Raw genomic sequence first — 27,862 nt, 5'->3', positions numbered from 1 at the left:
CCAACAACAATAACTTAGCCAAAGTAGAAATTTTATTTTAAATAAATGTTAATTTATTTCTACTTCAGTGTGATATGTTACCATATCACCATGCTTAACACTGAGAATTTGAATAATTGTAATGTGATGATCATGTGCAGATATCTAAATCAGAGAATATCATCGGGCAGCTGGCAGCTTGATGATATATTTTTAACAGTGGATTCAGGTACAACCAATAAATAAAAATGTTAAAGGTACAACAAACCTTTTTTTGTTTTTGTTTTTTGTTTTTCATAGTAAACTACTGTATCTTCTGTCACAGGAAGGAAAGACTAAGAACATTATTTGACATATTATTCAATATATTTTACAAGTATAAGGGTTATTATATTTAACTAAACCTAAAACCATAAAAAAATCTTCATTACTTGAAATAAACGTTAACTGAAATAAAAAATAAATATATACAAAATGTAAACTTATTTTATTTCATCTAGTTTCCAAGCTTTAGCTTAACCTGAGGTATTAAAATAACAAACAGAAATAAAAACTTGTAGACATTTAAAAGCAAAAACTAAAAGACATAAACACAAAAAATTACTAAAACTTTTAACTAAAATTACAATGAAAGCAGAAAACTAAAAATCAAATCTAATAAAAATTTTAAATGAAAACTATAATAGTACCTCAATGATAAGTGTGTCAATCCCTGAAAAGTACTGAATTTTGCTCTTTCGTGTCTTTTTGCACTTGAATGGTCAAAAACCGTCCGCTTTGGTGAGCAAAGTACAGTTGGGTGAACATAAACAGTTTGGGGAATATCAGATGTACCTATATCAGTGTATAGGATCTGTGTATTGTTAGAGAAATGCATTACAATTTAACTAAATTAGCTTTTAGTCGACTAAATCTACTGTAGATATTTAGTCGACTAAAACTAGACTAAAACTAAAACAATTTCCGATGACTAAAATATGACTAAAACTAAATGGCATTTTAGTCAAAAGACTATGACTAAAACTAAATCAAAATTTGCTGTCAAAATTAACACTGGTGGTATTACTGGACAGGACACAATCAACCAGTGGGCCATGGTACTGCAACAAACCTTTTCTGTAAGTCCATTCCCTCCAAACAAGAAGTGTTAATACATTGTTATAATGCAAGTTCATGGTGTTACTCTTTCAGAAAGTATCAGTGTATTACCATATCATAACATCGTTGTACTATGGTACTGCCACAGTACTTATTCGGACTATACTGAAAGGTATTAACACATTTATTAATGATAATAATATCCTATGAGATGTAACCATAACTTTGAAAGACTTTACTTTAGGACACTATGAATCTGACTCTACTGAAGACAATGCTTGCATTGTTATGTATTTAATGGATCTTCTTTGCAAATTTCATATCCAAAAATGTAAGTTCACCAACAACAAACCGTTTTTTAAAGAATTTAAAAAGTATTTCAACACCATTTCATCCTCAGCAAATAAGAAATCAAGTAGGACGACTTAAATTTGCAATGCCTACTAATTTCTTACCCAAATGTTTATTTTTATTTTCCCTTCTATCTTTCTTATCATTTTCTGTCGTTTGCAAGTTATTATTAACTCATTATTCTCTGTATTCTGTTGACAAGTGGTGTATTGTTGTTAATTTCTGAGTATCATATACACAAACTGTGTATTATAAACATGTCTACTCTGTATTTTTTGCATTCATTAAAAACAAACTTATCGTTGTTACGGACTGCACGAACACAACTTGCAGTCATAACTTTTCTGGAGTGTGGCTTTATGATTCGAGATAGTTCAAGGTTGTTGCAGCGCTTCCGGTGACGTCATCGCGTACCGACGTCCATAATGGACTTGCAGCTGTTCACTGACAAACAATAACAAGAGCAGCGAGCGAACGGCAGCGGCTTCCGTGTCTGTAATCGCGCTGATATTAAGCCCGTGAGGCATCTCGACTCTGACATTGTCGGCGAGGAAACTCTGGCCTCCGCTGCCTCTTCCTCCGACTCGGAAACCGGCGGAGCTTCGCCGCCCCCGCGGAAGAAAAGCCGAGTCTCGGCGGCGGAGGGAGCAGGAGAGAGCGGGGCGTCTGCTGCCGGGATCACGGGCCTCTCTGCGGCTTCTCTCCCAACCCCCCACCAGCACTCGGCCATCCGTCTTAATAACAGCTCGCAGTCGCGCAGATCCGCCAGTGTAAACGCGTTTTATAACATGCAGGCCAACGGGACGGGAGGACAGGAGCCGGAGCCGCAAATGTCCTGCAGGAACGGAGAGTCCTCGTCCTCTGTCGCGGGAGCGGTGCACTCCAACGGGCTGCTGTCCTCCGCTAATAACGGGCTGCCGTCCACCGAGAACCCGGCGCCTGACACCAGCATGAAGAAGAAGAAGCGACTGTCTCAGAGCGACGAGGATGTGATCAGGCTCATAGGACAGCATCTACACGGGTTGGGACTCAAGTGAGTAGAGCTCAGCGTTGATATTATCTGCGTGTTATCATCGGGTTATTATTGGATTGGTCAGATGAAGCCATGATGCGGTCAGTGCGGCTTTCATGACGGTGTCAGTGGTGCGTTTGTGCTTTCACGAGGGTTGTCACTGTGTTTTTGCGTTTTAACGATCGTGGCACTAGTGATTGTGTTTTCAGTGTGGTGTGATTAGTGTTGTTGTAACGTGTCAGTGGTGTTATTGTTTTCATAACAGTCAGTGCTGGTTTTGTTCGTTCACGGTAGTGTCAGTGGTGTTATTGTTTTCATAACAGTCAGTGCTGGTTTTGTTAGTTCATGATGGTGTCAGTGCTGGTTTTGTAACGTGTCAGTGGATTTTTATTGGTGTCAGTGGTGTTTTTGAGCGTCCATGGTGGTGTTTTTGTGTTTTCATGATGGTGTCAGTGGAGTTTTTTAATGTTTCTGTGAATTTTATTAGTTTCAGTAGTGTTCATGATGGTGTCAGTGCTGTTTTTGTGTTTTCATGATGGTGTCAGTGGTGTTTTTGAGCATTTATGATGGTGTCAGTGGTGTTTTTGAGAGTTCATGATGGTGTCAGTGGAGTTTTTGAGAGTTCATGATGGTGTTAGTGGTGTTTTTGAGCATTTATGATGGTGTCAGTGGTGTTTTTGAGCATTTATGATGGTGTCAGTGGTGTTTTTGAGCATTTATGATGGTGTCAGTGGAGTTTTTTAATGTTTCTGTGAATTTTATTAGTTTCAGTAGTGTTCATGATGGTGTCAGTGCTGTTTTTGTGTTTTCATGATGGTGTCAGTGGTGTTTTTGTGTTTTCATGATGGTGTCAGTGGTGTTTTTGAGCATTTATGATGGTGTCAGTGGTGTTTTTGAGAGTTCATGATGGTGTCAGTGGAGTTTTTGAGCATTTATGATGGTGTCAGTGGTGTTTTTGAGAGTTCATGATGGTGTCAGTGGAGTTTTTGAGAGTTCATGATGGTGTTAGTGGTGTTTTTGAGCATTTATGATGGTGTCAGTGGTGTTTTTGAGCATTTATGATGGTGTCAGTGGAGTTTTTGAGAGTTCATGATGGTGTTAGTGGTGTTTTTGAGCATTTATGATGGTGTCAGTGGTGTTTTTGAGCATTTATGATGGTGTCAGTGGAGTTTTTTAATGTTTCTGTGAATTTTATTAGTTTCAGTAGTGTTCATGATGGTGTCAGTGCTGTTTTTGTGCTTTCACGATGGTGTTAGTGGTGTTTTTGAGCATTTATGATGGTGTCAGTGGAGTTTTTTAATGTTTCTGTGAATTTTATTAGTTTTAGTAGTGTTTTTACGATGGTGTCAGTGATGGTTTTTGTTCTTTCATGATGATGTCAGTGGTGTTTTTGATCATTCACGATGGTGTTATTGATGGTGATATTGCAATATATTGTGATACTGTAAGAAAGGTTATATTTCAATATATATAAGGCGATATTTCTTTTTTTTTTTTTTTTTTTTTTTTTTTTTTTAAGGAAGAGGATCTAATTAAAAAAAATTAAAAAATATAAAAAACACACCACCATATGCATTAAACTGGAGCAAAACTTTATTTTATTTAATCAAAGCTGCTGCATTTGCATTTATATAACACTAATTTGTGCAATCTAAGTACAGGAAAAATAGCAAAGTGCTTGCAGGATTCTTTAGGTAAATATAGTTTTAAAGGTTCACATTATAGTAGTTTTTAATTTCTAAAGTATTTAACAACAGAAAGTGTAAAAAGCCTTATATTCAGTATATATACATATAGCATTATATATATTCATTATATATAGCATTATATAGAAAATTCAAAGCATTATTCTATAAAGTGCTATATAAATAAACATGCCTTTACTGGAGTGCTGAATTGCAGAGCTGGTGCAAACGTCCACATCACTATGATCAGATGCTTTCTTGCTGCTGCCACTGCTGTCATTTTTGTTGTGTGTTTATTTTGTTATTGAGCGAAAAGTGTGCAGCACATATTTACATATTCTATCGAAACGCCGATCTTAGCAGCGCGGATGGTGTTTGGATATTAAGTGAGCTCTCAAATTCAGTGTGTTTCTCAAGTATTGGATTTTAGCATGGCTTATTATGTAAACATCATGACTCTTGTCGATCTCCTTAGTGGTTTCTTTATAGTGGAAGCCAAAATGACTCCACACTTCAGCTCTGTACGCCGCAACGGGAGCTGGTATAATTCTGTCATATTGTGAGCTGGGTTTGCTAATGCTAATGCTGCATTCACACGGGACGTCTGCGTTAACACTTCTCGTTTACTTTGAATGGGTGACGTCATGCGTTGCCGAACTGAATGCAGCGTAATGCTAACGACCCTTGCGCTTCTCCGCGTCACAGTTTACATTCTGAGATAACACTGCCATCTAGAGGTCAGGTTTAAACCAAACACAAAGCCAGCGACACGAATCTTGGATGTAAACAAACAAATAAATAAATAAATATCGATAGTGTTTTTGAGAATCGATACAGTATCGCCAAACATAAAATCGCAATATTCACGGGTATCGATATTTTCTTTGAGCCTTCATGATGGTGTCAGTGGAGATTTTGTAACGTGTTTTGTAACGTTTAGTAGTGTTTTTATGATTGTTGTCAGTGGTATGTTTTTTCATGACAGTGTCAGTGGTGTTTTGTAAACATGTTTGTTTGTTTTTTTTTTTTCAGTGTTTTTGTGCATTATTGTGTCTGTAGAGTTTTTCGTGATGGTGTCAGTAGTATTTTTGTAATTTGTCAGTGGTGTTTTTGTGCTGTTATGATGTGTCAATGGAGTTTTTGTATTTTCACTGTTATTAATGCTTTTGTAATATGTCTGTTTTCATGGTGTCAGTGGTGTACATCATAATTTACAGTATAATTTAATGTTGCTATAGTACTGATAAATAGCCCGGGTTGGACATAGTACATAAATCCTGTAAGACCTTCATATAACAAAAAGGAAAAACCCTGAATTTGAATAAAATCTGAGTTTTAAACATATTAACAAGGTAAAAGCAAAGTAAAATAGCTTGCTGCAGTAATGCATCTTGCCTAGCATAGTCTTTATTATGAGTGCCATTTGCTCTAATTTGGTGTAGAAAACCAGATGAATTGGTGCTCCACACAGTTTATAGTGAATTGAGTGGGAGAGGTGTTCCTTTCTAGGAAATGAAACATTCAGGAGTTTATATTTTAATTATTGTTTTCATGAATCAAACACTGACTTCTTGTTGCTAGGAGATTGGAACTGTGTGTGTGTGTGTGTGTATACGGGAGTGTGTGTGAAGGAGTATATTGAATCAGTTCTCTAATCCTGGTGCTATCATGTGAGAGGAATATGAATCCACTTCACGTTATTAATTAACATATTTCTTTTTGTCATGTTTCAGTCAAACGGTGGACCTATTAATGCAGGAATCGGGCTGTAGACTTGAGCATCCTGCTGCTACCAAGTTCCGGAATCATGTGATGGAGGGAGAGTGGGAAAAGGTGAGTCTTCACATGGCCTGTCTAGAAATTGTAGTTATTGAAATTGTAGAAATCGTCTAGAATTGCCTTAAGAATAAAGAAGGGAAGAATCAGTGTTTTTGGTATGCAGATGGGACACAAATGCAATGTCAGAATAAAGACAATCATTAGAAAAATGTACTGTAATGGTACCACGGTACAGTGATGGCATCTGATTTTAATGCCATTGACGTCTACCGTAGTATTTACATAGAACTAAAGAAGCTTAAAGAATGGCTTGGTATTACTCTGACTGACACATGTCTGAATAATAAGCATGAATAGTCATTGTCATGTGAATCTTTTAAGTGATATCTTTTTAAGTTATATCTTGTCATTAACTATCATGCCTTTTTTAATATAAGTGCTGAATCTCAGACTTGATGTACATGAAAAAATGAAAAGCTCTGAATTATGAATTTTTATTTTTTATTTATCTGAAGTTGTCTCAATTTAACAACAGGCTTTAGAGGATAGTGAATGCAGTAAGAATTGTTTTCCAACCATAGTTCATACTTCAACTAAATTACTAAAACTGTTAAAAACCAGAATAAGTCGCTGCCAATAGCCTCGTGGGCAGCACGCGACATATAGCAGTGTTGCTCTCTCTCCAACTTTGCTTCCTGTCTGCTTACTGTCCTATCATAATAAAGGCAAAAATGGCAAAAACAAATCTTTAAAAAACATACCAGCAAACAAAAAAGATGTGAAAAAGTTGACACGTTTACAAATTAAATAGTTGTAGGGGGGTCTGGGGTCATCCTCCCCCAGGAGAATTTTTTTTTTGTGATTTTTAACATGTAAACAAAGCATTCTGGTGCACTCTGACAAGAAAATAAATGTGACAAAACAACATTTGCTTCAAGAAAAGAAAACAAAACAAACAAAAAAACATTTATTGAGACTAGGGCTGGGCATTGACACAAATTTTACAATTGGATTAGATTTTAATTAAGAAGTTTGTGATTTGATTTCGAATTGATTACCTTTGATTCAATGTTGATTAATTTGGGGCCTATCAGGTACAGTACATGGCAAATTTCCTTAAAGAAAAAAAATATCTCTCTCAACTAATGCTGTAAACTATACTGGGAACCACGGCCGGTACATCATTATAATATTAAAGGTTAAAATTAATTGATTTGTAAGCTACTTACAGTAAATCTAAATCTACAGTAGATTTAGTCAACTAAATCTAATTTAGTTCAATTGTAATGCATTAAGTAAGCATTTCTCTAACAATACACAGATCCCATACACTGATACACATCTGATATTCTCCAAACTTATGTTCACTTAAGACAACCAACTGTACTTTGCTTGCCAAAGCGTACGGTTTTTGTGCAAAAAGACACAAAAGAGAGCTCAATTCAGTACTTGTCAGGGATTGACACACTTATCATTGAGGTACTATTATAGTTTTTGTTTAAAATTTTGATTAGATTTGATTTTTAGTTTTTCTGCTTTCATTGTAATTTTAGTTAAGTTTTAGTGATTTTTTTTTTTTTGTGTTTATGTCTTTCAGTTTTTGCTTTTAAATGTCTATATAGTTTTTTTATTCCTGTTTTAGTTATTTTAGTACATCAGGTTAAGCTAAAGCTTGGAAACTAGATTAAATAAAATAAGTTTACATTTTTTATAATTTATTTTATTTCAGTTAACGTTTATTTCGAGCAATGAAGATTTTTTTTAGGGTTTTAGGTTCAGTTAAGTATAATAACCCTTATACTTGTAAAATATATTGAATAATGTGTCATATAATGTTCTTAGTCTTTCCTTCCTGTGACAGAAAGTATAGTAGTTTACTATAAATTAAATAGAAATTAAATAAAATATAAGAAAGTTTGTATAAACAAAATAACAATAATGACCAGGAAAAAATAATAATTATAAACCATCCCAAAATACACCGTGACTCTTATTCTGAAATGTCTGTGGTCCATACTGTAGTTGCAGGCTGCTCATTTAAGTTCAGATGAGGGAGATAAAATATGTGTTCTTACAACTGTCTAAAACATATTACCATATAAACATCGTGTAGTAAACATTGTCGTGATTCATCAACATTAGCTTATAAGCAATCCTTTGGCATAAATGTGCGCTATCCATTAATTGTGAAGCAGTCTGAAGTGCTGCTGGATGAGCCTGTAGAGCGCGCAACAGCGCCGCGTATTCCCGCGGTTAGATCAGCATGTTACACCTCAAATGTGTGCATCTTCCACACAGGACAGCAGTCCTGACTGGATATCTTCCCAAATCGTCCATCTCTTTCATTTTTGTCTCGTTTTTATTCATCGACGAAAATTAGAGTAGATTTTCGTGATAGTTTTAGTCATTCAAAACGCATTTTATTAGTCATTGCCTCGTTTTCGTCCGTGAAAAAAATTTTGTTGACGAAAACTATGACAAATTATTCGTCAATGAAATTAGAGGGTTAGTTCACCCAAAAATGAAAATTCTGTCATTAATTACTCAACCTCATGGCATTCCACACTCGTAAGACCTTCGGAACACAAATTAAGATATTTTTGTTTAAATCCGATGGCTCAGTGAGGCCTGCATAGCCAGCAATGACATTTCCTCTCTCAAGATCCATAAAGGTACTAAAAACATATTTAAATCAGTTCATGTGAGTACAGTGGTTCAATATTAATATTGTAAAGCGACGAGAATATTTTTGGAGTGCCAAAAAAAACAAAATAAGGACTTATATAGTGATGGACGATTTCAAAACACTGCTTCAGGAAGCTTTGGAGCATTATGAATCAGCGTATTGAATCATGGTTCGGATCGCGTGTCAAACCGCCAAACTGCTGAAATCACGTGACTTTGGCGCTCCGAACCGCTGATTCGATACGCTGATTCATAATGCTCCGAAGCTTCCTGAAGCAGTATTTTGAGATCGGCCATCACTATATAAAGTCGTTATTTTGTTTTGTTTTTTTTGGCGCACCAAAAATATTCTTGTCGCTTTATAATATTAATATTGAACCACTGTACTCACATGAACTGATTTAAATATGTTTTTAGTACATTAATGGATCTTGCGAGAGGAAATGTCATTGCTGGCTATGGAGGCCTCACTGAGCCATCGGATTTCAACAAAAATATCTTAATTTGTGTTCCAAAGATTAACGAAGGTCTTACGGGTGTGGAACGGCATGAGAGTGAGTAATAAATGACATTATTTTCATTTTTGGGTGAACTAACCCTTTAACACTGCATGTGACATGATACGAATTTCGATAAGTTGTACTGTATCTTTCAACATACCTTCAGATGTTCATTCATGTTTATTTCATGTTGTAAATGTTTAAGTGGAAGAGATGATCGGTTCACGTGCGCTCTGCAAATTTTATCAGGGGAACCCCACCAAAAACGTGGTTTTCCCCCGCAGAACACGATTTTTTTACCAGAGGACCTCCCCTGAAACGCAATTGGGCTAGTTTTGAGTAGCAATTTGGTGGGTTTTGTTGTGAAAACCTGGCAACCCTGATTGCGACACACAAAGAGACGTCTATTGTCTCACTCCAGTCTATGGGAAATAGCCCATTTTCGATTCTTGTGAGGTTTGTTGTGCTTGCAATTTCACCCCTCCACCCGAAAAAACAAAACAAAAAAACACTTTGGATCTAAACAAAAAGGAACCAGAATAATTGGTAACAGTTTACTTAAAATCTTTATGTATTGTACATTATAAAAATATTTTAATACAGTATGTAGGGTCTTTCTGTCCACAGTTAATCCAAAATTAAATCCACCCATCTTGTAAAGGTTGAGGGATTCTTTGATGCACATAATCTAAGAAATGACTTCCAAACCAATGTAAATGCTAAATTAAGTATTTATTTTCAAAAGAAAGCAATAAAATGTGAATGTTGGTCAATCAAACAATGTGTGGTCTTAAGCTGTGCGCTCTCTCCACCTTCGTACCTTCCCACCTGGTTCCAATCTGCCCTCTTCCTTATGCAGTCACCTTACAAAATAAAAGTCTCCTTTAAATTCATCAAATTTATTAAATCATAGTTTAAGTCAACAATTAAGTTAATACACTTCAAACATTCAAACTTAAATGGCTCCAACACAGTAATTATTCCTTGTAATGCGCCTTATAATGCATTGTATGGTCTCATGAACAATTGTAACCACAGTTATAATACATTATAATACTAATCTATTCAACAACTTTAGAAAGTGCAATGCATTAAAACACATGACAAACAACCAGGCTTAAACTAAAGTGTTATTTAGTGGAATCAGAATCATTAAACAGCGCATGATTCACATCAGTAGCTAGTAAGATTACACCTTATGAGATGAGTGTTTCTAAACTTTGTCCTTTTTGTGTATGTAATGGTCATATGGGTCACAACAAACCAAACAAGCAACAGATAAGGGTTTGTCAACTTGTGAAAACTCAGTTAATCTGTCTGGTTTTTTTTTTTTATGACAGGCTGAGAGTGACCTCAACGAGCTGAAAGCACTGATGCATTCACCGAGCGCTGTGGTGGTGAGAGTCCAAAGTCCTCTAAACATCTCCACCATCAGTTTTACGAATGTTCTGATTGATTTCCTCCTGTGTTGTTCAGCGGATGAAGTTCCTGCTCCTGCAGCAGAAGTATTTGGAGTATCTGGAGGACGGGAAGGTTCTAGAAGCGCTGCAGGTTCTCAGAGCTGAGCTCACGCCCCTGAAGTACAACACTGAACGAATCCACATCCTCAGCGGGTATCACACTTCAGTCCTATTTTGGGGGCATTAGAACAACAATGTCATTTCCTCATTGTTTTTAAATAGCATATTTAAAGAAATTTTGCCTGCATCCTGCCAACTTTGCTTTGTTACAGAGGCTGCAGATAGAGGAAAAAAATGTTCAGAATATCAATTTCTTGCTTTTAACGGGGTCCTTTGATGCTTTTTTACTTTTTCATCTTTGTTTAGTGTGTAATGTTGCTGTTTGAGCATGAAAAAGGTCTGTAAAGTCACAAAGTCCCTCCAGAGGGAGTTCTTCTCTATATCAGTGTCACTGTTTCTGAACTCCTTGAAACGCCTCCATTGTAGTCTTGAGTTTTCTTCCGGGAATGAACACGTCACAATATTCCTTATTTAAATAATTCATACGCAGAATAAAGGGGCGTGGCCTGGTTGAGTTAGTGTTGAAACTGGTGGTTGTGGCAGGACATTTTCCAAATACACTGGAAGCACTTCACCAATCACAACACACTGATCCAGCTGACCAATCAGAGCACATTGTGCTTTTCAGAAGGAGGGGCTTCACAGAGACAGGAACTAAACGGGTGGGTTTCCCGTACCACGACGTAACTCGCTGCTTCACCACCATAGTACGATGCATCATTGAAGAAATCAACTAGCTCGTCACGACTGTTTCCCGAAACTGTACTGTCGCGAATTTGTCGTTCAACCACATTGGTTAATGATGTCACGCAGGTGGTGGAGTAATAACTTCTTTAAATTAATATGTTTGAGATCAAATTAATGCCTGATTTTTTGCTATAAGCGAGAACACGCAACAAAGAGGGTGAGGCCTTGTTGGGCTGCTTTAGAGAAGAGGAAGAGTTGTTGTAGTAGAGTGTTGTTGACATGCGTCACTTTACACTGGACTGCTTCACAAACGAAGGTCAATTCAACACTGGATTTGCACAAAAGATTAACATGACGGCACATGCTAGTCGATGAGTTGAATCAACTCCACAGCAAGTACATAAATTTATCCACTAACCATTCAGAAACGTCCAGTTTCATTCTAAAAGTTGTAACTTCTTCCTGAGTCTCTCCATCAGTGTCAACTCCGGTTTGAACAATGTAAGGCTGAACACCGTTACTGACAATCCTCATTTTGGCTGCGTGAGATTCTCCAGCTTTGTTGTTGTTGAGCAATCGAAGCGTGAGCTGTTAAAGCTCCGCCCTCTTCTGGAAAGGGTGTGGGAGCAGCAGCTCATTTGCATTTAAAGGGACACACTAAAACGGTGTTTTTGCTCACACCTAAATAGGAGCAAATTTGACAAGTTATAGTAAATGATCTGTGAGGTATTTTGAGCTGAAACTTCAGACACATTCTGGGGACACCAGAGACTTATATTACATCTTGTGAAAAGGGGCATTATAGGTCTCCTTTAAATCTCTTGACAAACTAAAAGACGTAAATGAAACTTGTATATATTCTAAGTGAAAGATATAGATCGTACTGAATGTCAGCTTGCTTATTTTGCTCAAGATAATGATTTATTAAGTCCATGTGTCATGAAAAAAAGAAACTACTCTTATAACCACAGGTCGAAGGTCAAGAGATGTAGTTCCAACCACACAACTTTGCAATGCTGTTTGCGAATGTTCGTTGGAACTATCCTTGAACTGTGCTGATAACGAAGGAACTTGCGACCGTAGTTCCAGATGCCAAAACTTAAACTTTAATGGTGGAGACAACAAAGCCAAGATGCCTGTAGAACATCTAACAATCTCATTCAAAACTCTCGTTCTTATACAGTCTGTTCCAACCTGTTTACGACTTTGCTCAACTAATAAGCATTCGTTGGGTAATCTTTAATTTTTATTAGCCGATCCTCCTTTGCCCGCCCCAATTAAATCCTTATCTTTTCAGGCTTCTTTTTTAATAGGGGTGTGCCTCCAGCTGGTCTGTTTCTTAAAAGAAACCTTTGTCAAGACCAAAAGAACAGCTTAATATTATTGTGCAGGTGCAAGTTCAGCTGAAGTGAGACATACAGTTTAAATCATGGAAACATGGTTTCATTCATATCATTGCGCAGGCTATTCTAAAAACATATCTTAAATGTATAATAAAAATAAACTATAAATATTTGTAGCTTATGTTTTGCATTTTATGTGTATAGTAGGTGCTCACATAATAAAGTCAACATGTAATCAAAATAAGTTGCTCCGCCTCTCTGAAATCAAGTGCCACACTACTATTGTCCTGTTTCTCTGGAAATATCTAAAATCTGTTGCAAAAGATGACGTGTTGACTTTAAAGGCACAGCAGCAAAAATTTGGCAATTCAATTTTAAGTGTTCAAGGACGTGCAGAAAACGTGTCATGAATAACTAAATTCTGACTGATTTTGGTGAAAAAATAAATGACATAAGTGGACCTCAGTGAGAAAAGTAAAATTAATCAAATGTATGATATGGCCCCTTTTAATATGATTTGCATGCCATCAAGCAACACCAGCTCTGTATGAAAAACAATACCGTTAACTCAAAATATTAATTCAGATTCAGTATTGAAACATTTCCTCTATCCCAGTTGTTTTTTATTATTTTATTTTTGTCGTCTAAACTAATGAACCATTTCTTGCTTTAATTCACGCTGAATAGCTCTGTGACTCCAGTCTGATTTTATTAGTGTGTAAAGACGATGCAGCTCTCTTGTGCTGTTTGTCTGTGCTGTAGGTACCTGATGTGCAGTAATTCTGATGACCTGCGTGCTAAAGCTGAGTGGGAAGGGAAAGGGACGGCCTCACGATCCAAACTCCTCGACAAGCTTCAGAGTGAGTTACTCTAAACCCGTATGAACAAACAACACCAGCCGGATCATTCCGGTTGTGCTACCTTTTAAATCCTGTCACTGAAAAATTAATATGCTTGTGTTGTAATTTCTATGTATGGGCAAATCAGACTTTCAGAAAAATGCACTGATGGTGCTTATACAGTAGTGGCCAAAAGTGATGTCTGGCCTAGGAAAACTGACATCTTTATTCAAATATTATTATGAATGTGTTAAAGATTTTGTAAGCATATTGCGTAGTTGTGCTTGGAGTTGATAGTTTTATTTGTGATGATAATGCAATGAAATTGTGCAGACATCATTTTTGGCCTGGCTGTCATACAAAGAAAATTATGAACACATGCAAAAACAAGAGAGGACCAACCAAATATTAATAACTGATTATGTTGTAGTCAATGTATTCTTTTTCCTTTGAGCTTTTTGTTTTTCTATGCATTTTTTTTTTTTTGCATAAAACCTGTAGCTGTAGTTTGCCTTTTTTTGGTAAACAATTTTGTCAGATAAATACCTTAACCAAATTTAGTGTTTTGTTCTTCCTTCATATAAAATATTTCCCTCATATTTTGATGGTTTAGTTGAACTTGTAGGGTCATTAAAAACAAACATCACCTCCGGACAGCAGTTTTGGCCACTATTGTACACTTAAACCTTATTTATTAATTTACTTATTTATTTATATATAAAAATAATTGTATTTTTGCACAATGAAAAAAAAAAAAAAAAACATTAACAGGATGAAATAAAGAGCTAAAACGGGAAGTTGGCAGCTTACATGTGCAATTCACTTGAATTTTGGTATTTTTCTTTTGCCATAGTGCCACAGACCAACTAATTTTACAACATTACACAGTTCATAAAGTCCACTACTAAAACTTTCTCCCTCCAAAAATGATGTCATTGATGTCATTATTAGTTAAAATAATATTATAAAAGATAGGATAGATGTGATATTGGGCACAGGAAAAACCTATAAACTGTTTACCAATTAAAATATTTCCATGACAATGTTTTGTTTAAAACATTACAATTAATAATACAATTCAGATCAAATTAAAAAAGAAAATAATAATAATAATAATAATCTTTTTTGTTTTGTTTTTTTGTATGAATTAATAAATAACACATGACAAAAAATGTCAACATTGGCTCAAATTATTTTAAATTCTCTTCTACGTTCACTTAAAGGTGCAATGTGTAAATTTTAGGAGGATCTTTTGACAGAAATGCAGTATAATATCTGCATAACTATGTTTTCAGTGGTGTATAAAGACCTTACATAATGAACCGTTCTGTTTTTATTACCTTAGAATGAGCCATTTCTATCTTACACCGCGGGTCCCCCTCCATGTCAGGTCAACATTTTGCGCCGGCATCACCACTAGATGCCGCTAAAATTTACACACTGCACCTTTAATTTTGATAAGAAAACGAAGATGATTTCTATCTTTTAAGAAATGTGAGTTTAGTATTCATGCATTATGTATAAGCAAAAGGTACGAGAGGCTGTTATATTGTTACTGTAGTCATAATGATCCGCCTTATTTTTTTTTTAACACTATTTTCTGTAAATGAACAAAACTTTTTATTCTTCAGCCACTCAAGGTAAATAACTAGAAGAATAATAAAATGCAGTAAACGTTAAAACTATTTGCACTACAAACCAGTGTGTTTATAATTACGTCAATACATTAAAATAATATGAGAAATAGTAGTTTGTGGTATCAAGCAGCATAACAAGCGGTTTTGTACAGCTAAAAATAACAAATGACACTGGAAGCCACAAATATTCAATTTACAAATGGCCGCACTGCTCTTATGTCACGAATAAGGTGGATAGTGACTATATTCACAATACAGCAGGGACACCAGTGCCTTACTGTTATTATATAATGATCTTAGAATATTAAGTACATAAACTTTCATTAAAATATTATTTTATTTATTGGCGAATTCATCAAATGGCAACCTTCTGCTAGAAGATTTAGTCTCTGACAAAACAAAAGATTGACCCAGCTATCTGAGAATTATTATTGGATAGCACTTTATTTTACAGTGTCCTTGTTACACTTTACATGTAGTTACTGTAGTAATAACTATAAACTATGCATAATTACATGCAATTAGCCCCAAGCCAAACCCTAATCCTACGGTTAGTACATGCAGTTAATAATTATTACTCAGTACTTAAATCTATAACAAGGACACTTTAATATAAAGTATAAACCTATTATTATAATTATGGGTGTAAACATTATTATTCACTTTTTAATTTATTTTGTTCACTTCTTCCTCACTTCATTCCCTCTTTTGTTTTCTTTTTTACAGTTTCATGTAATTGTTTTTTTTCAGCTAGGGTTCGGGTCAGTTCTATTTCAGTTCAGCCAATTCAGGAGATGAATTGAATTGGGGGCGGTAACCTAAAGAACGTGAAGGACCGGCGTAGTCTCAAGTCCCAGATGTGAATTTCACTTTATGTCCTGTGTTGGCTGAATTCAGATGAAACTGAGTCTAACCCTCCACGACCTCTATGCTCCATCTCTGTATCTGTCTGTCATATCTCTCATACAGCGTACCTGCCCCCGTCTGTGATGCTGCCGCCCCGCCGTCTGCAGACTCTGTTGCGTCAGGCAGTGGAGCTGCAGAGAGATCGCTGTCTCTACCACAACACCAAACTGGACAGTGGACTGGACAACGTGTCTCTGCTCATAGACCATGTGTGCAGCAGGTACATGAGGAAACTTACAGTTTGACAGAGACATTGTCTAGGGCTGCCCCCTAATAGTCGACTAAATATTAGTTGGCGAGAAGAGACTTAGTCGACCAAAATTTTATTAGACTGTTAGTTGCAGAAAAAAAAAAAACTCCACAGTAAATGGCGAAGTCACGCAGTCCGTGATGGACAGATCGTTAACGGCGGGTCTTTACGGTATGTCTGTCTGATGAAGAGCCATAAGACATATTTGTGAAAACATGAAATTAAAAGTCTTTTATACTTTTGGAGCTGGGGTGTGCCAACTTTTTCTTTATTTTTATTGTTTGCAGTAGTTGAGCACCCTCATTGAGCTTTTTGTTGCCTTTCAGATGTGCACAATTTTTTTTAATTTTTGTGAATCTACACTCTTTTCCAATAGTCCACTTTAGACATTCTGCTGACTATAAGTAACTTTGCAACTACATGTCAACTAACTATATTAGAGTATTAGTAGACTGTCTGCTTAATATCTGCTAACACTTTATTTTGATGCTCCCAACAGACATTCTACTGACTATGAGTAACTTATCAACTACATGTCAAATTATTCTACTAACCAAACCCTAACCTAACAGTCAACTAATACTCTAATGAGAGTTAGTTGACATTGTAGTTGCAAAGTTACTTATAGTTAGTAGAATGTCTAAAGTGGACTATCGAAATAAAGTGTAAGCAAAAAAAAAAAAAAAAATCCTGTGGTTTGTCAGTATAGCCTAATGTAGGAATGAATGCCAGTTCAAAGTTGGACAGGCTTATTGAAGCTCCGTCTCTCCAGACAGCCATCTCTAAACGCATTGACTGTTATCTCCAGGAAACAGTTCCCCTGCTACACCCAGCAGATCTTGACAGAGCACTGCAATGAAGTCTGGTTCTGCAAATTCTCCAACGACGGCACCAAACTGGCCTCGGGGTCCAAAGACACAACAGTCATCATATGGCAGGTCGACCCCGTGAGTAACCTTGCTCCCCTTTAACATTAAAATAACACCGCACTACGCTCCTGATCCAAGAGTTTGATAGTTTGGGATGTTTTGACAGGAAACCCATCAGCTCAAACAGCTGAAGACTTTGGAGGGTCATGCCTATGGGGTTTCTTATCTGGCCTGGAGCCCCGATGACACGTATCTGATAGCCTGTGGCCCAGATGACTGCTCAGAGCTCTGGCTGTGGAACGTTCAGGTGAGGGTCTCGCCCGCTCAGACACCGACACTGACCTACAGTCAGCTCTCAGATTCTTTCCAGCAGCTCGTCTCGCCTTTAAATCGCCACTGTGCTCACCCAGACAGGGGAACTGAGAACCAAAATGAGCCAGTCCCATGAGGACAGCCTGACCAGTGTGGCCTGGAATCCAGACGGCAAGCGTTTTGTTACCGGAGGTCAGAGAGGCCAGTTCTACCAGTGTGTAAGTGCCGCTGTACAGTTACAGTCTTCTCCACTATACCTGGGTGAATCTCTTCAACAAATGCCTTGGTTATATTTTAGCCAAACAATATGAAATGATATTGAGTGAGAGCATTATAGTCATGACAATAAGGTGTTTGGAAAGGAAATTTGGTAGTAACTATTTATTTTTTAATGCACAATTCCACGATTAATTGATTAATTAATTAATCAAACAAACACAATGTTTTTTTTTGTTTTTTTTTTCATTATTAAACTCAGCTTACATTAAATTCAGTTAAACCAAAAACAACCATGATGTGTGATGAAATATAACTCTGACATGTTCTTGACAGGCATGTGGAGATTCATCCCTTAAAGGGATAGTTCACCCAAAAATGAAAATTATCCCATGATTTACTCACCCTCAAGCCATCCTAGCTGTATATGACTATCTTCTTTCAGACAAACACAATCAGAGATATATTAATATATATCCTGGCTCTTCCAAGCTTTATAATGGTTGTGAATGGGGGGCGAGATTTTGAAGCCCCAAAAAATGCATCCATTCATCATAAAAAAAAAAAATAATAATAATCCATAAAGCTCCGGGGGTTAATAAAGGCCTTCTGAAGCGAAGTGATGGGTTTTTGTAAGAAAAACTTCGATATTTAAAACTTTCTTAACTATAATATCTAGCTTCCCGCAGACGACCATACGCATCGATTTGTGGCGGAAAAGTGACCTATGACCCAATGCATGACGTATTGACGAACGTGGAAGCACAGAGGATAGAGCAAAACAAAACACCGGTCACCAATTAGAAGTCTAAAATGAGAATTTTTAAAGAGAAATGTTGGAGGATTTCGATGTAAGAGAAGAGGAGCTTAAATTGGTTGCACAGCTCTATTTGTTTGAACTGCGAGAGGCGTCTAAGCTTACGATACTCCTACATACTCTGCCGGAAGATAGTTATTTTAGTTTATAAAGTTTTAAAAATGGATATTTTTCTTACAAAAACCCATCGCTTCAATTCAGAAGGCCTTTATTAACCCCCTGGAGCCATATGGATTACTTTTTATGATTGATGGATGTCCTTTTTTTGGGCTTCAAAACACATCCCCCATTCACTGCCATTATAAAGCTTGGAGGAGCAAGGATATTTTTAAATATATCTCAGATTGTGTTCGTATGAAAGAAGGTAGTCATATACACCAAGGATGGCTTGAGGGTGAGTAAATCATGGGATAATTTTTATTTTTGAGTGAACTATCCCTTTAAGAATATTTTAAATAGTTTCCTGTTGCCACATATCTGATTTATTGTTTCTAGTGACTGTTTGACCGCATACATTCATAAGTGATGGTGGTCAATGAGGAGTATGTTATTGACAGGATCTGGATGGAAACTTGCTGGACTCCTGGGAGGGTGTTCGTGTGCAGTGCCTGTGGTGTTTGAATGACGGTCGAACAGTGCTGGCCTCTGATACACACCAGCGTATCCGTGGATACAACTTTGAAGATCTGACTGACAGGAACATGTATGTTGACTGCACTTGTGACTTTAGATCTTGTTCTGGTTTTTCTGACAGTGTTTGTATGAGTTATGTGGATGTGCTGGTGTGTGTTTGCTTGTCGTTTCTTAAAGAGTTCAAGAGGACCACCCTGTAATGTCCTTCACCGTGTCAAAGAATGGAAGATTAGCTCTGTTAAATGTCGCAACTCAGGTGAGTGTTAATAGACCTGGACAGGCTGCTTTTATCTGCTTATATTTCATCTCAAGTGTTTCGTAATGTGAAGCTGTTTTTGTACTGATGCCAGACTTATTATTCATTTGATATGAACAATCTGATCTGATCTTGGTGTGATTCTAGACTTGTCAAAATTGAGTTATAAAAATGTGACGATACCAGCTTTTCCCCCTAGCATTTTGAGCGCTGTTGAGCGGATTCTTAAACACCTCTGATTGGCCACTGTGTTCATGCGCTCAACAGATGTATCTGTGATTGGCTACAATAATCAACACATCAAAACATGTTGTAAATAGACATTTTTGATGCTCTTCACCGAGTGCTTGCACAGATACACACGGGAGCGTTTTTTAAAGCAGGCGTCTATCAGCGTATCCGTCTATTAGCGGATATATCCGCTATATATATAAGAATCCACTCAACAGCACTCAAAATGATGGGGGGAAATGCTGGTATCGTCACATTTTTAAAATTTCAGTACCGAAGTCTGTACATTTGACAACCCTATGTGACTCTATAAATTTCTAAAAAAGTTTAACAGTGCATTCACATCATGACAGAATTACTGTATTTACCAGATTCCGACTTCCGAAAAAGTGCTGACGTCCTTGTAGAACTTGTAAACTCCGACTTGTACTCAAAATGGCAGCGGCTTCAGGTGTTAAATGTAGTTAAAGGTTATCTTGTAATATTTCTGTTTAATAACTCCTATAATTAACTGTTGTTCATGTCTTAATAATGTAAGATTAATATGAAAATAAACTATAATCAGGGTAACTAACTTTTTAATGAATTTTGACAATGCATGGTTGTGAGAACGTCATATGGCTTAGTGTGATCATCAAATTTCAATGGTTGTGATGTAATTATATAAATATATAGTCTGATGCGCTGCATGGTTCAGAGTAAAGCACAGCACTGTGTTCATTTTAAGTTTTGATTCACAGTAAATGCTATTCTGTGTGTTTGAGTCGCTTATAATTTGCATTTGGGATGCTTTTGGGATTGTTTTTCCTTCTTTTTTGACTTTAGCTGATCACATGCCTATACAGTTGTAGTGAGCACAAAGTTGGATAACTAATGTCTAATGTCCTACTAACTTTTTAATAATAATAATTAATCATTTGCATAACAGCTGTTATGCTAACATTTTATTGTGGTTTTGTTTATTAATTACTCAAACTGAATCATTTTGCCGTTATAGTGTTGCCACAATTCTGAGTCTGAGGATGTGAACAGCTCAGAGTAGAATGTCCGGTTGTCATTTTGTAATTACAGTAATTACATCATGGTGTAAACGCACCAAAAACAGAGAAGTCTGAGGAGATGAAGTACGAGTATTTAATTTACCATATTATCTAAAAATAGTCCTCATAGACATGGTTATTTAGGAGATAAATGAAAAAAAGAATAGATTTCTACACTTGAATAGAATACTGAACTTAAAGTTAGCATGAAACAGAAGTTGCAATAGTCTTTTTTTCTTCCCTATTGTGACGTATATCTGAGTGAAACAGCTTCTGGAATGAGAATGTAGGGCAGGGCTTGATTTCATCCTGGGGAATTGATTGGATCGTAGGAAGTTGGGTGTTGTTAACCAAATGGAGGCAGATCTGAATTACATGTCTTCTCATGTCCTAAAATCTGTACCCCACCCGAATCACTTCTTACCTGAACTGGATGTGCATAAATTCATTTTTAAAAAAGAAAAACAACTCAGATAAAATTAGAAATTTCTTTTTTTTATTTTTTACCTGGCTGGACATGAATGTAAAAAGCAGCGACGCCTGCACAGCCTGCTGACCTGCACACCAGTGGGGACTTTTTCAACCGGGCATGACTAACATCAGAGATGACAAATAAGATACACCACGGCAGGTGTAGATTGTAAAAGTCCTACCTTAGTCTTCCAGCCTTATTTGTAGATGAAATTCATTCTCTGATCCTTCTTCATAACGTATTAGCAATGTTTTTAATGTTGCCAGATAATGTAGCCTATAGCCTACTTTGTGTATGTCAAAAATGTAGGAGAATATGTTTTTCATGGATTTTTGGAAAATTCCATGGAAAATTGTTTTGTTTCAGGAAAAACATGAAAATATACAGTTTATGGTTTAGTTGATTTGTTTGGCCTCAACTGCATTTAGATGATTTTCTGTAATCAATCTGGCAACAGTACTTACAATTATATAAACCACTCATAAGCATTATGTTTCACCTCAAATGACAAGAAAAATGTACATTTATGTTAATATTAGCAAATCCCTACACTCATTCTCTCGAATGGCTCAGTTGTTGCAGAGCGTGGTTTATATGGACACACCAGTATCCTGGGGGCTTTGGTCATTTAGCATAGAAGCGTGTATTGACAGAAGAAGAGGGATAATAGCATTGACACACCTAATTTTTTAAATTAATTTTATTATTATTATTATTATTTTATTATTTAGAAGATAAACCATTTTTTTCATTGAATTTCCTGCAAAAATAAACATTATAAACTAGTGCTGTCAAAATTAATGCGTTAACACATGCAATTTTTTTTTTTTAGTTTAACGTTTTAAAAATATTTTATGCAATTAACGCAACATCCGTTTTTTTTCTGTCATCCTTTAGCTAGCATTACATTATATGTTCACACTATCATTCATTCAGCTGCTTTTAAACCATTCAAGTGTGATAAGACGTAAAAAATAACTTAAGTCTGGACTGGCGTGCTGTCTGTGAATCCCGTCTGTGTGACAGCACAGCATTGACTTCTGTTTTCGCCCTTAAATACACAAAAATATGCCAAAATACCTGTTTTGTCAAGTATCCTCGTAAGCATGGTCTTAAATGAGTTAAATAAAGTCTTAAATGACTGTAAAGAGTTGTGAGGACATCAGATGTGTGTCAGATCCGCGTCATGTGTGTCTTAAAGTGACAGCAGCCTAATAAACCTGCTGCTGTGATGTATGTCAGTAATGTTAATCAAAGAACAAAAGAGAAAATTGCTCACTGCTCTTGACTTGATAACTTTTGTAGCTTTAATAAGGATTAATCTATATTTAATTCATAATTTATGCAGTGAAGACTGTGGAGTGTTTGATAACTTTGCACTGTATGTTCCTCTCTCGGTGTGTTTAGGGAGTTCATCTGTGGGACCTGCAGGACCGGGTATTAGTCAGGAAGTACCAAGGTGTGACTCAGGGCTTCTACACCATCCACTCCTGTTTTGGCGGCTACAACGAAGACTTTATTGCGAGTGGCAGTGAAGGTAAGAATGCGTAGATCTCAGACTAACGGGCTGAACTCATTCCGGCAGAGAGCTGATGGGGTTTTGTGAACTGTCTGTTGTCTCTAGACCACAAAGTTTACATCTGGCACAAGCGCAGCGAGCTGCCCATAGCTGAGCTGACGGGTCACACGCGCACCGTGAACTGCGTGAGCTGGAACCCGGTGCTGCCAGGCCTAATGGCCAGCGCCTCCGATGACGGCACCGTAAGGGTCTGGGGTCCCGCCCCCTTTCTGGATTCCCAGGAGACCGAGGGGCTAACTGGTATGAACCTCCTCATCTGACTGGAAAATGCTCCTAGTTCGATGTAAGTGGGTAGTTGACATAAAATACTTGCTAAACTGAATTTAAAAATATTTAGTTAGCTGAATTTAAACAGCATTTATAAATTATTTTCTCATTGTATTGCATGCAGATTTTATGAACTCATATGAAATGAGAGACTATATGGAATATTTGGAGTATAATACTACTTTAAAAAAAAATCACATCAGGACCACTTAAAATAGGGATAAAAACTAAATGAAAAATGTGTTGAAAAATCTAAACTGAATAAAATAGCGATTTTTAGCAATTATATGATGTTAAATATGATTTAGCAATTATATGATGTTAAATATGCACTTTCGCTTATACATTCAAATAAATGTTAAAAAATTGAATGGACATGCAACATGTCAACTACCCATTTGCTGTGTAATGCTTTAACGAAGACGTTTTGCTCAGCTTTGCTCATCCATAACTTTGCTCAGACTCCCTGTATCAGTAGGAAATGAGACAGGGAAGAATGTTACATTTGTCAAGCCAATTCTTGAAACTCCTTTTATATGTTTTTATAAATATTCAGAAACTAAAACCAATATGGAATTTCTGCGTCAAAAACCGAGCTTGTTTTTGGCTGATACTGATACTTTGTGTTTTAACCCTCTTGAACTGGAGCAGATAGCTTAATAATTAAGTCAATTAAAAAACGCTCCCTTGACACAAAATAGGCATCTAATCTGGACTTTACAATACATATAGACGATCTGAACAACTCTTAACTATTGCTTTTTAATATGCTTCTGGAATTCAAATAAATTTAGTTCAAATTCAGAATTAAAGTGCCCCTATTATGCTATTTTAAAGGTTTACATGTATCCAAGGTCAAAAATCACTTTAGTTTTCTCATAATATATATTGCAGCATCACGTCATTTCTCACAGTGTCTGAAATGGTTTGATAAAGGATTCAGTCTCTTTAAACCCCTCCTGTCTGAGTGCCTGCTCTGCTCTGATTGGTCAGATGGCCCAGTCTGTTGTGATTGGTCGACCACTTACAGCACATGCCAGAAACCAAACAACCATTAGCATATCTGAATTTCAGCTCCAGATCTTCTTCAGCACTTGAAAAACAGTGATGCGAACAGTAATGATGGCGTCGGTTGTACCGTATCAATTCCAACGCATGTCCTCGTCCTTTTGAAATGCATGCAAAGTGGATTCACATCGCTAAAAACAGCATCTTCTCGACATAAACACAAATCAAACTCTTCCAGTCTCAGCTACAACTACAGTGTTTGAGGGGCAAAGTAGATGTTGTTCACGGGCAGCCAATGAAGACCATAGACTGGCATTATGCAAATTTGTTACAAACCTACGTAGGTTCAAGCAGGAAGTAAGAATGAAATTACTGACGACTCGTTTCAGGCAGTTCAGAATCGGTTCTTTCTTTTGGGAAACAAAAACTCCATTAATCTGCACTTTGATCTTTGAAACTTTTCAGACCTTTTACATTCACAAACAGCTATATTCAGTTGCGTAGCAAAGTTAGAATTGCGAGATATAAAGTCAGAATTGCGTGATATGAAGTCAGAATTGCATGTTATAAAGTCAGAATTGCGAGATATAAAGTAATTGTGTGTTATATTTCCAATTGTGAGGGGAAAAAGACTGATGTTTTTTCTCAGAATTGCGAGTTTATATCTCACAATTCTGAGAAAAAAAGTCAGAATTGCGTGATAAAAACTTAGCTCAGAATTGCGACTTATCATGCAATTCTGACTAACTCGCAATTCTGACTAACTCGCAATTCTGACTTTATAACTCACAATTCTGACTTTATAACTCAATTCTGACTTTATAACTCAATTCTGACTTTATATCACGCAATTCTGACTTTATAACTCAATTCTGACTTTATAACTCAATTCTGACTTTATATCTCGCAATTCTGACTTTATAACTCAATTCTGACTTCATAACTCGCAATTCTGACTTTATAACTCACTTTGATCTTTGAAACTTTTCAGACCTTTTACATTCACAAACAGCTATATTCAGTTGCGTAACAAAGTTAGAATTTGCGAGATATAAAGTCAGAATTGCGTGATATAAAGTCAGAATTGCATGATATAAAGTCAGAATTGCATGATATAAAGTCAGAATTGCGTGATATAAAGTCAGAATTGCGTGTTATAAAGTCAGAATTGCGAGATATAAAGTAATTGTGTGTTATATTTCCAATTGTGAGGGGAAAAAGACTGATGTTTTTTCTCAGAATTGCGAGTTTATATCTCACAATTCTGAGAAAAAAAGTCAGAATTGCGTGATAAAAACTTAGCTCAGAATTGCGACTTATCATGCAATTCTGACTAACTCGCAATTCTGACTAACTCGCAATTCTGACTTTATAACTCAATTCTGACTTTATAACTCGCAATTCTGACTTTATAACTCGCAATTCTGACTTTATAACTCACAATTGCTAGTTTAAATCTCGCAATTCTGAGATAAAAAGTCAGAATTGTAAGATGCAAAGTTGCAAATTCACAATTGCGAGAAAAAAAGTCACAATTACCTTTTTAATTTTTTTAATTAGTGACGGAAAAAAGCTTTTTGCGCCACTGACAGTGGCAACGGGCACTCAGCGTGATTTCAAAAACAACACATTCCAGCGCCAGATCTTTATTTTGCATTAGGTACATCCTAGCGAGATGTTTCAAAAAGTGGTGGGGACAATTTCAACCCTGGGAAAAAGTGGTGGGGACATGTGCCACCCGTAAATTACGCCTATGGCTATATTACACAATACATGAATGGTAATATCTGAAAAAGCACAATAGGGGCACTTTAAACTGAGTTGAATTGAATGGTAAGTTCTGTTAGAAGACTTGTTTGTCGTTTTGGTGTGGATGTGGTTCAGTCTCTTCTTCTCTTCTCCTGTAGAATGCTACAGCATGGACAGTTGATGTTGACTCTGGAGCAGATGTCCACTTTGGAAAACATACAGTGAGACACACTATAGACTTTGTGAATGAAGAATGACAAATGAAGTAAATCTAACGGCAGATGGATGTTTTTTCCTGGCGGTTTCACATCCCCCACCCGCAGCGCAGCGGAGACGCCGTTTCACTCGAACAACATGAAGCCGTTGCGGCGCCACGAAACGGACACGCCGAGGACACGCCCCTCCTCGGCTTAAGCCCCTCCTCCTCATTTCTACACTGCATCCTGAGTGGACGACTGCCTCCTGAACCCACATGCGCACACACACACACGGACAAACAACGTTATTTATTACGGCTTTAATTTATTATTGTGAATGAATCAAGGCCACAGTCTTGCTTTGTGTTCTGTACAATATTCACTTCAGCCAGGGGACAAAAAAATGCTTTTCCGGCATGTGCGAACTTCTCCGTGGTCTCAAAGACGCACGCGTTAACGGAGAGCAAACAAATCATATCCTTGTTTTTCAGCATGAACTTCTTTAAGCCACCTCGTATGCTTGAAAGTGTCTTCACCAGCAGAGATATAAGATATCGTTTTCCTTTCCCTCTGAGACTCACAACATTTTTAAATGACTGAATTTACAGGCATTTTTAACAGTTAGATATTCGTTTCGATTCGAAAATTCCAATCATGACCCCGATCCGCAGTTTTTCATTGCTTATGGTACTTTATTATGCTCATTTTGAGAGGGTTTTCTAGAGGTGATGGATTATTAATCTTTATTCTTGAGATGAGCCGATGTAGAAAGACGGTTATTTTTTGGTAACGGGGTTGAAAACGCACCTGCGACCCATGTAGGCTTGCTATAGTCGTCTTGCTAATGACACACAAATGAGCTGATGTCACGTTCCACATGTAAATATCAGCCTGCAGCGTGCAAACTTTGACTTCGTAGGTGTTTGTGACTCGGTCCAGGTCATTTTTGCAGTGAAAGTACAGGCTGTTGGTGTGAGAGGAGTGATTTTGTGACGGTAAGTACGACTGCATATTGAACGAACGGACTCTCAAATATGTTTGTTTCCATCATGTTCGTTGCATCATATTCTCCTCTTGGGTCTCGTTTCCTCTTTCATATTGTTTTTTTTTTAATGCTTTTCTGGACATGTATATGATTATTCATCAGCTATGATTTTCTTAGTTTTATTGCTTTTATTTTGGGTTGATTTATAATTTGTTTGGCTTTTTTCCCTCGTATTATCGTATAAAGGATGTCTTGGCAAGTGGCCTCTTAAATGCTTTTTTCTATTTGTGAATTTCTTATACTTTCGTACCATATTACGCATTAGTACACACAGGTGTACCCTGAAATAATTTAGGTATTCATCAGTCGAGCGAAAGAAACTTTGCCTACTATGATTTATTCTGTAATTATGTGCTCTTCATATACATATATATGAAGAATCTATAGATATATAAATATATATATATAAAAAACATACGTGTGTATTTCTTGCCATGTATCCTCCCTTACAAATGTTAACCGTTTCTCACCTGCATCAGGTAAACTCCTTGTACAGGTTATTCGTACCCTGACCAGCCAGACCTGTTCCGTTAGCGAGGATTGACGCGCACAAGCGAAAAGAAAGAACAGGTGCATGCAGAAACACCCTCACACGTGTGGAGATATCACAGAATTGTGGTGTTGTATGTTCTGGTTTATGCAACTGAACTTTCCTTTTCTTCTGGATATTTGTGTTTCATTTCAGTCTTAGTTTGACTTTATGTGCTTGAGCCGGCTGGGCAACGGTAGCGCCCTGGGTGGAGTTCTGGTGGAGACTTAAGTTTATTGCAGTCAGGATCTGAGGATCTGTTTTGCATTTCAGTGTGTTATTATTCTAAGTGATTGTACTATTATGTAATGTTCTGTAGGAGAGGTGTTATGTATACATACTTTCAATAAAGCATTCAGGGTTTTAAACTA

At 36.7% G+C, this 27,862-nt stretch overlaps 1 protein-coding gene across 3 annotated transcripts; it reads left to right on the top strand.

Annotated features, from left to right (window-relative positions):
• Window positions 1-719: 719 nt before the first annotated feature.
• Window positions 720-27,862, top strand: wdr26a (WD repeat domain 26a). 3 transcript variants are annotated; one of them, XR_007925388.1, is made up of 15 exons: window positions 728-2,461; window positions 5,859-5,958; window positions 10,430-10,486; window positions 10,566-10,702; window positions 13,402-13,499; window positions 16,085-16,241; window positions 17,080-17,218; window positions 17,307-17,447; window positions 17,551-17,670; window positions 19,043-19,188; window positions 19,296-19,374; window positions 22,525-22,654; window positions 22,742-22,936; window positions 25,879-27,532; window positions 27,648-27,862. XR_007925388.1 is itself a non-coding variant. In XM_051864901.1 (14 exons), exons 1-13 carry the CDS (start codon window positions 2,217-2,219, stop codon window positions 22,954-22,956), a joined length of 1,764 nt encoding a protein of 587 aa, XP_051720861.1. In that variant the 5' UTR covers window positions 720-2,216; the 3' UTR covers window positions 22,957-22,979; window positions 25,879-27,862. The 3 variants fall into 3 exon arrangements, 2 of the variants coding, with proteins under 2 accessions (XP_051720861.1, XP_051720860.1); XM_051864901.1 differs by having other exon boundaries at window positions 720-2,461; window positions 22,742-22,979; window positions 25,879-27,862; XM_051864900.1 differs by having other exon boundaries at window positions 25,879-27,862.

The sequence above is a fragment of the Ctenopharyngodon idella genome, chromosome 16 (assembly GCF_019924925.1).
Source record: "Ctenopharyngodon idella isolate HZGC_01 chromosome 16, HZGC01, whole genome shotgun sequence".
Taxonomy (NCBI): domain Eukaryota; kingdom Metazoa; phylum Chordata; class Actinopteri; order Cypriniformes; family Xenocyprididae; genus Ctenopharyngodon; species Ctenopharyngodon idella.
The sequence above is the reverse complement of the archived record's forward strand: the minus strand, read 5'-3'. Positions and strand labels throughout refer to the sequence as shown.

Coding starts and splice junctions, on each gene's coding strand:
- wdr26a (XM_051864900.1), top strand. CDS start 2,217: ATGCAGGCCAACGGGACGGGAGGACAGGAGCCGGAGCCGCAAATGTCC. Junction 5,959..10,429: donor TGGAGGGAGAGTGGGAAAAG/GTGAGTCTTCAC, acceptor TTTTTATGACAG/GCTGAGAGTGACCTCAACGA. Junction 22,655..22,741: donor TATTGCGAGTGGCAGTGAAG/GTAAGAATGCGT, acceptor TGTTGTCTCTAG/ACCACAAAGTTTACATCTGG.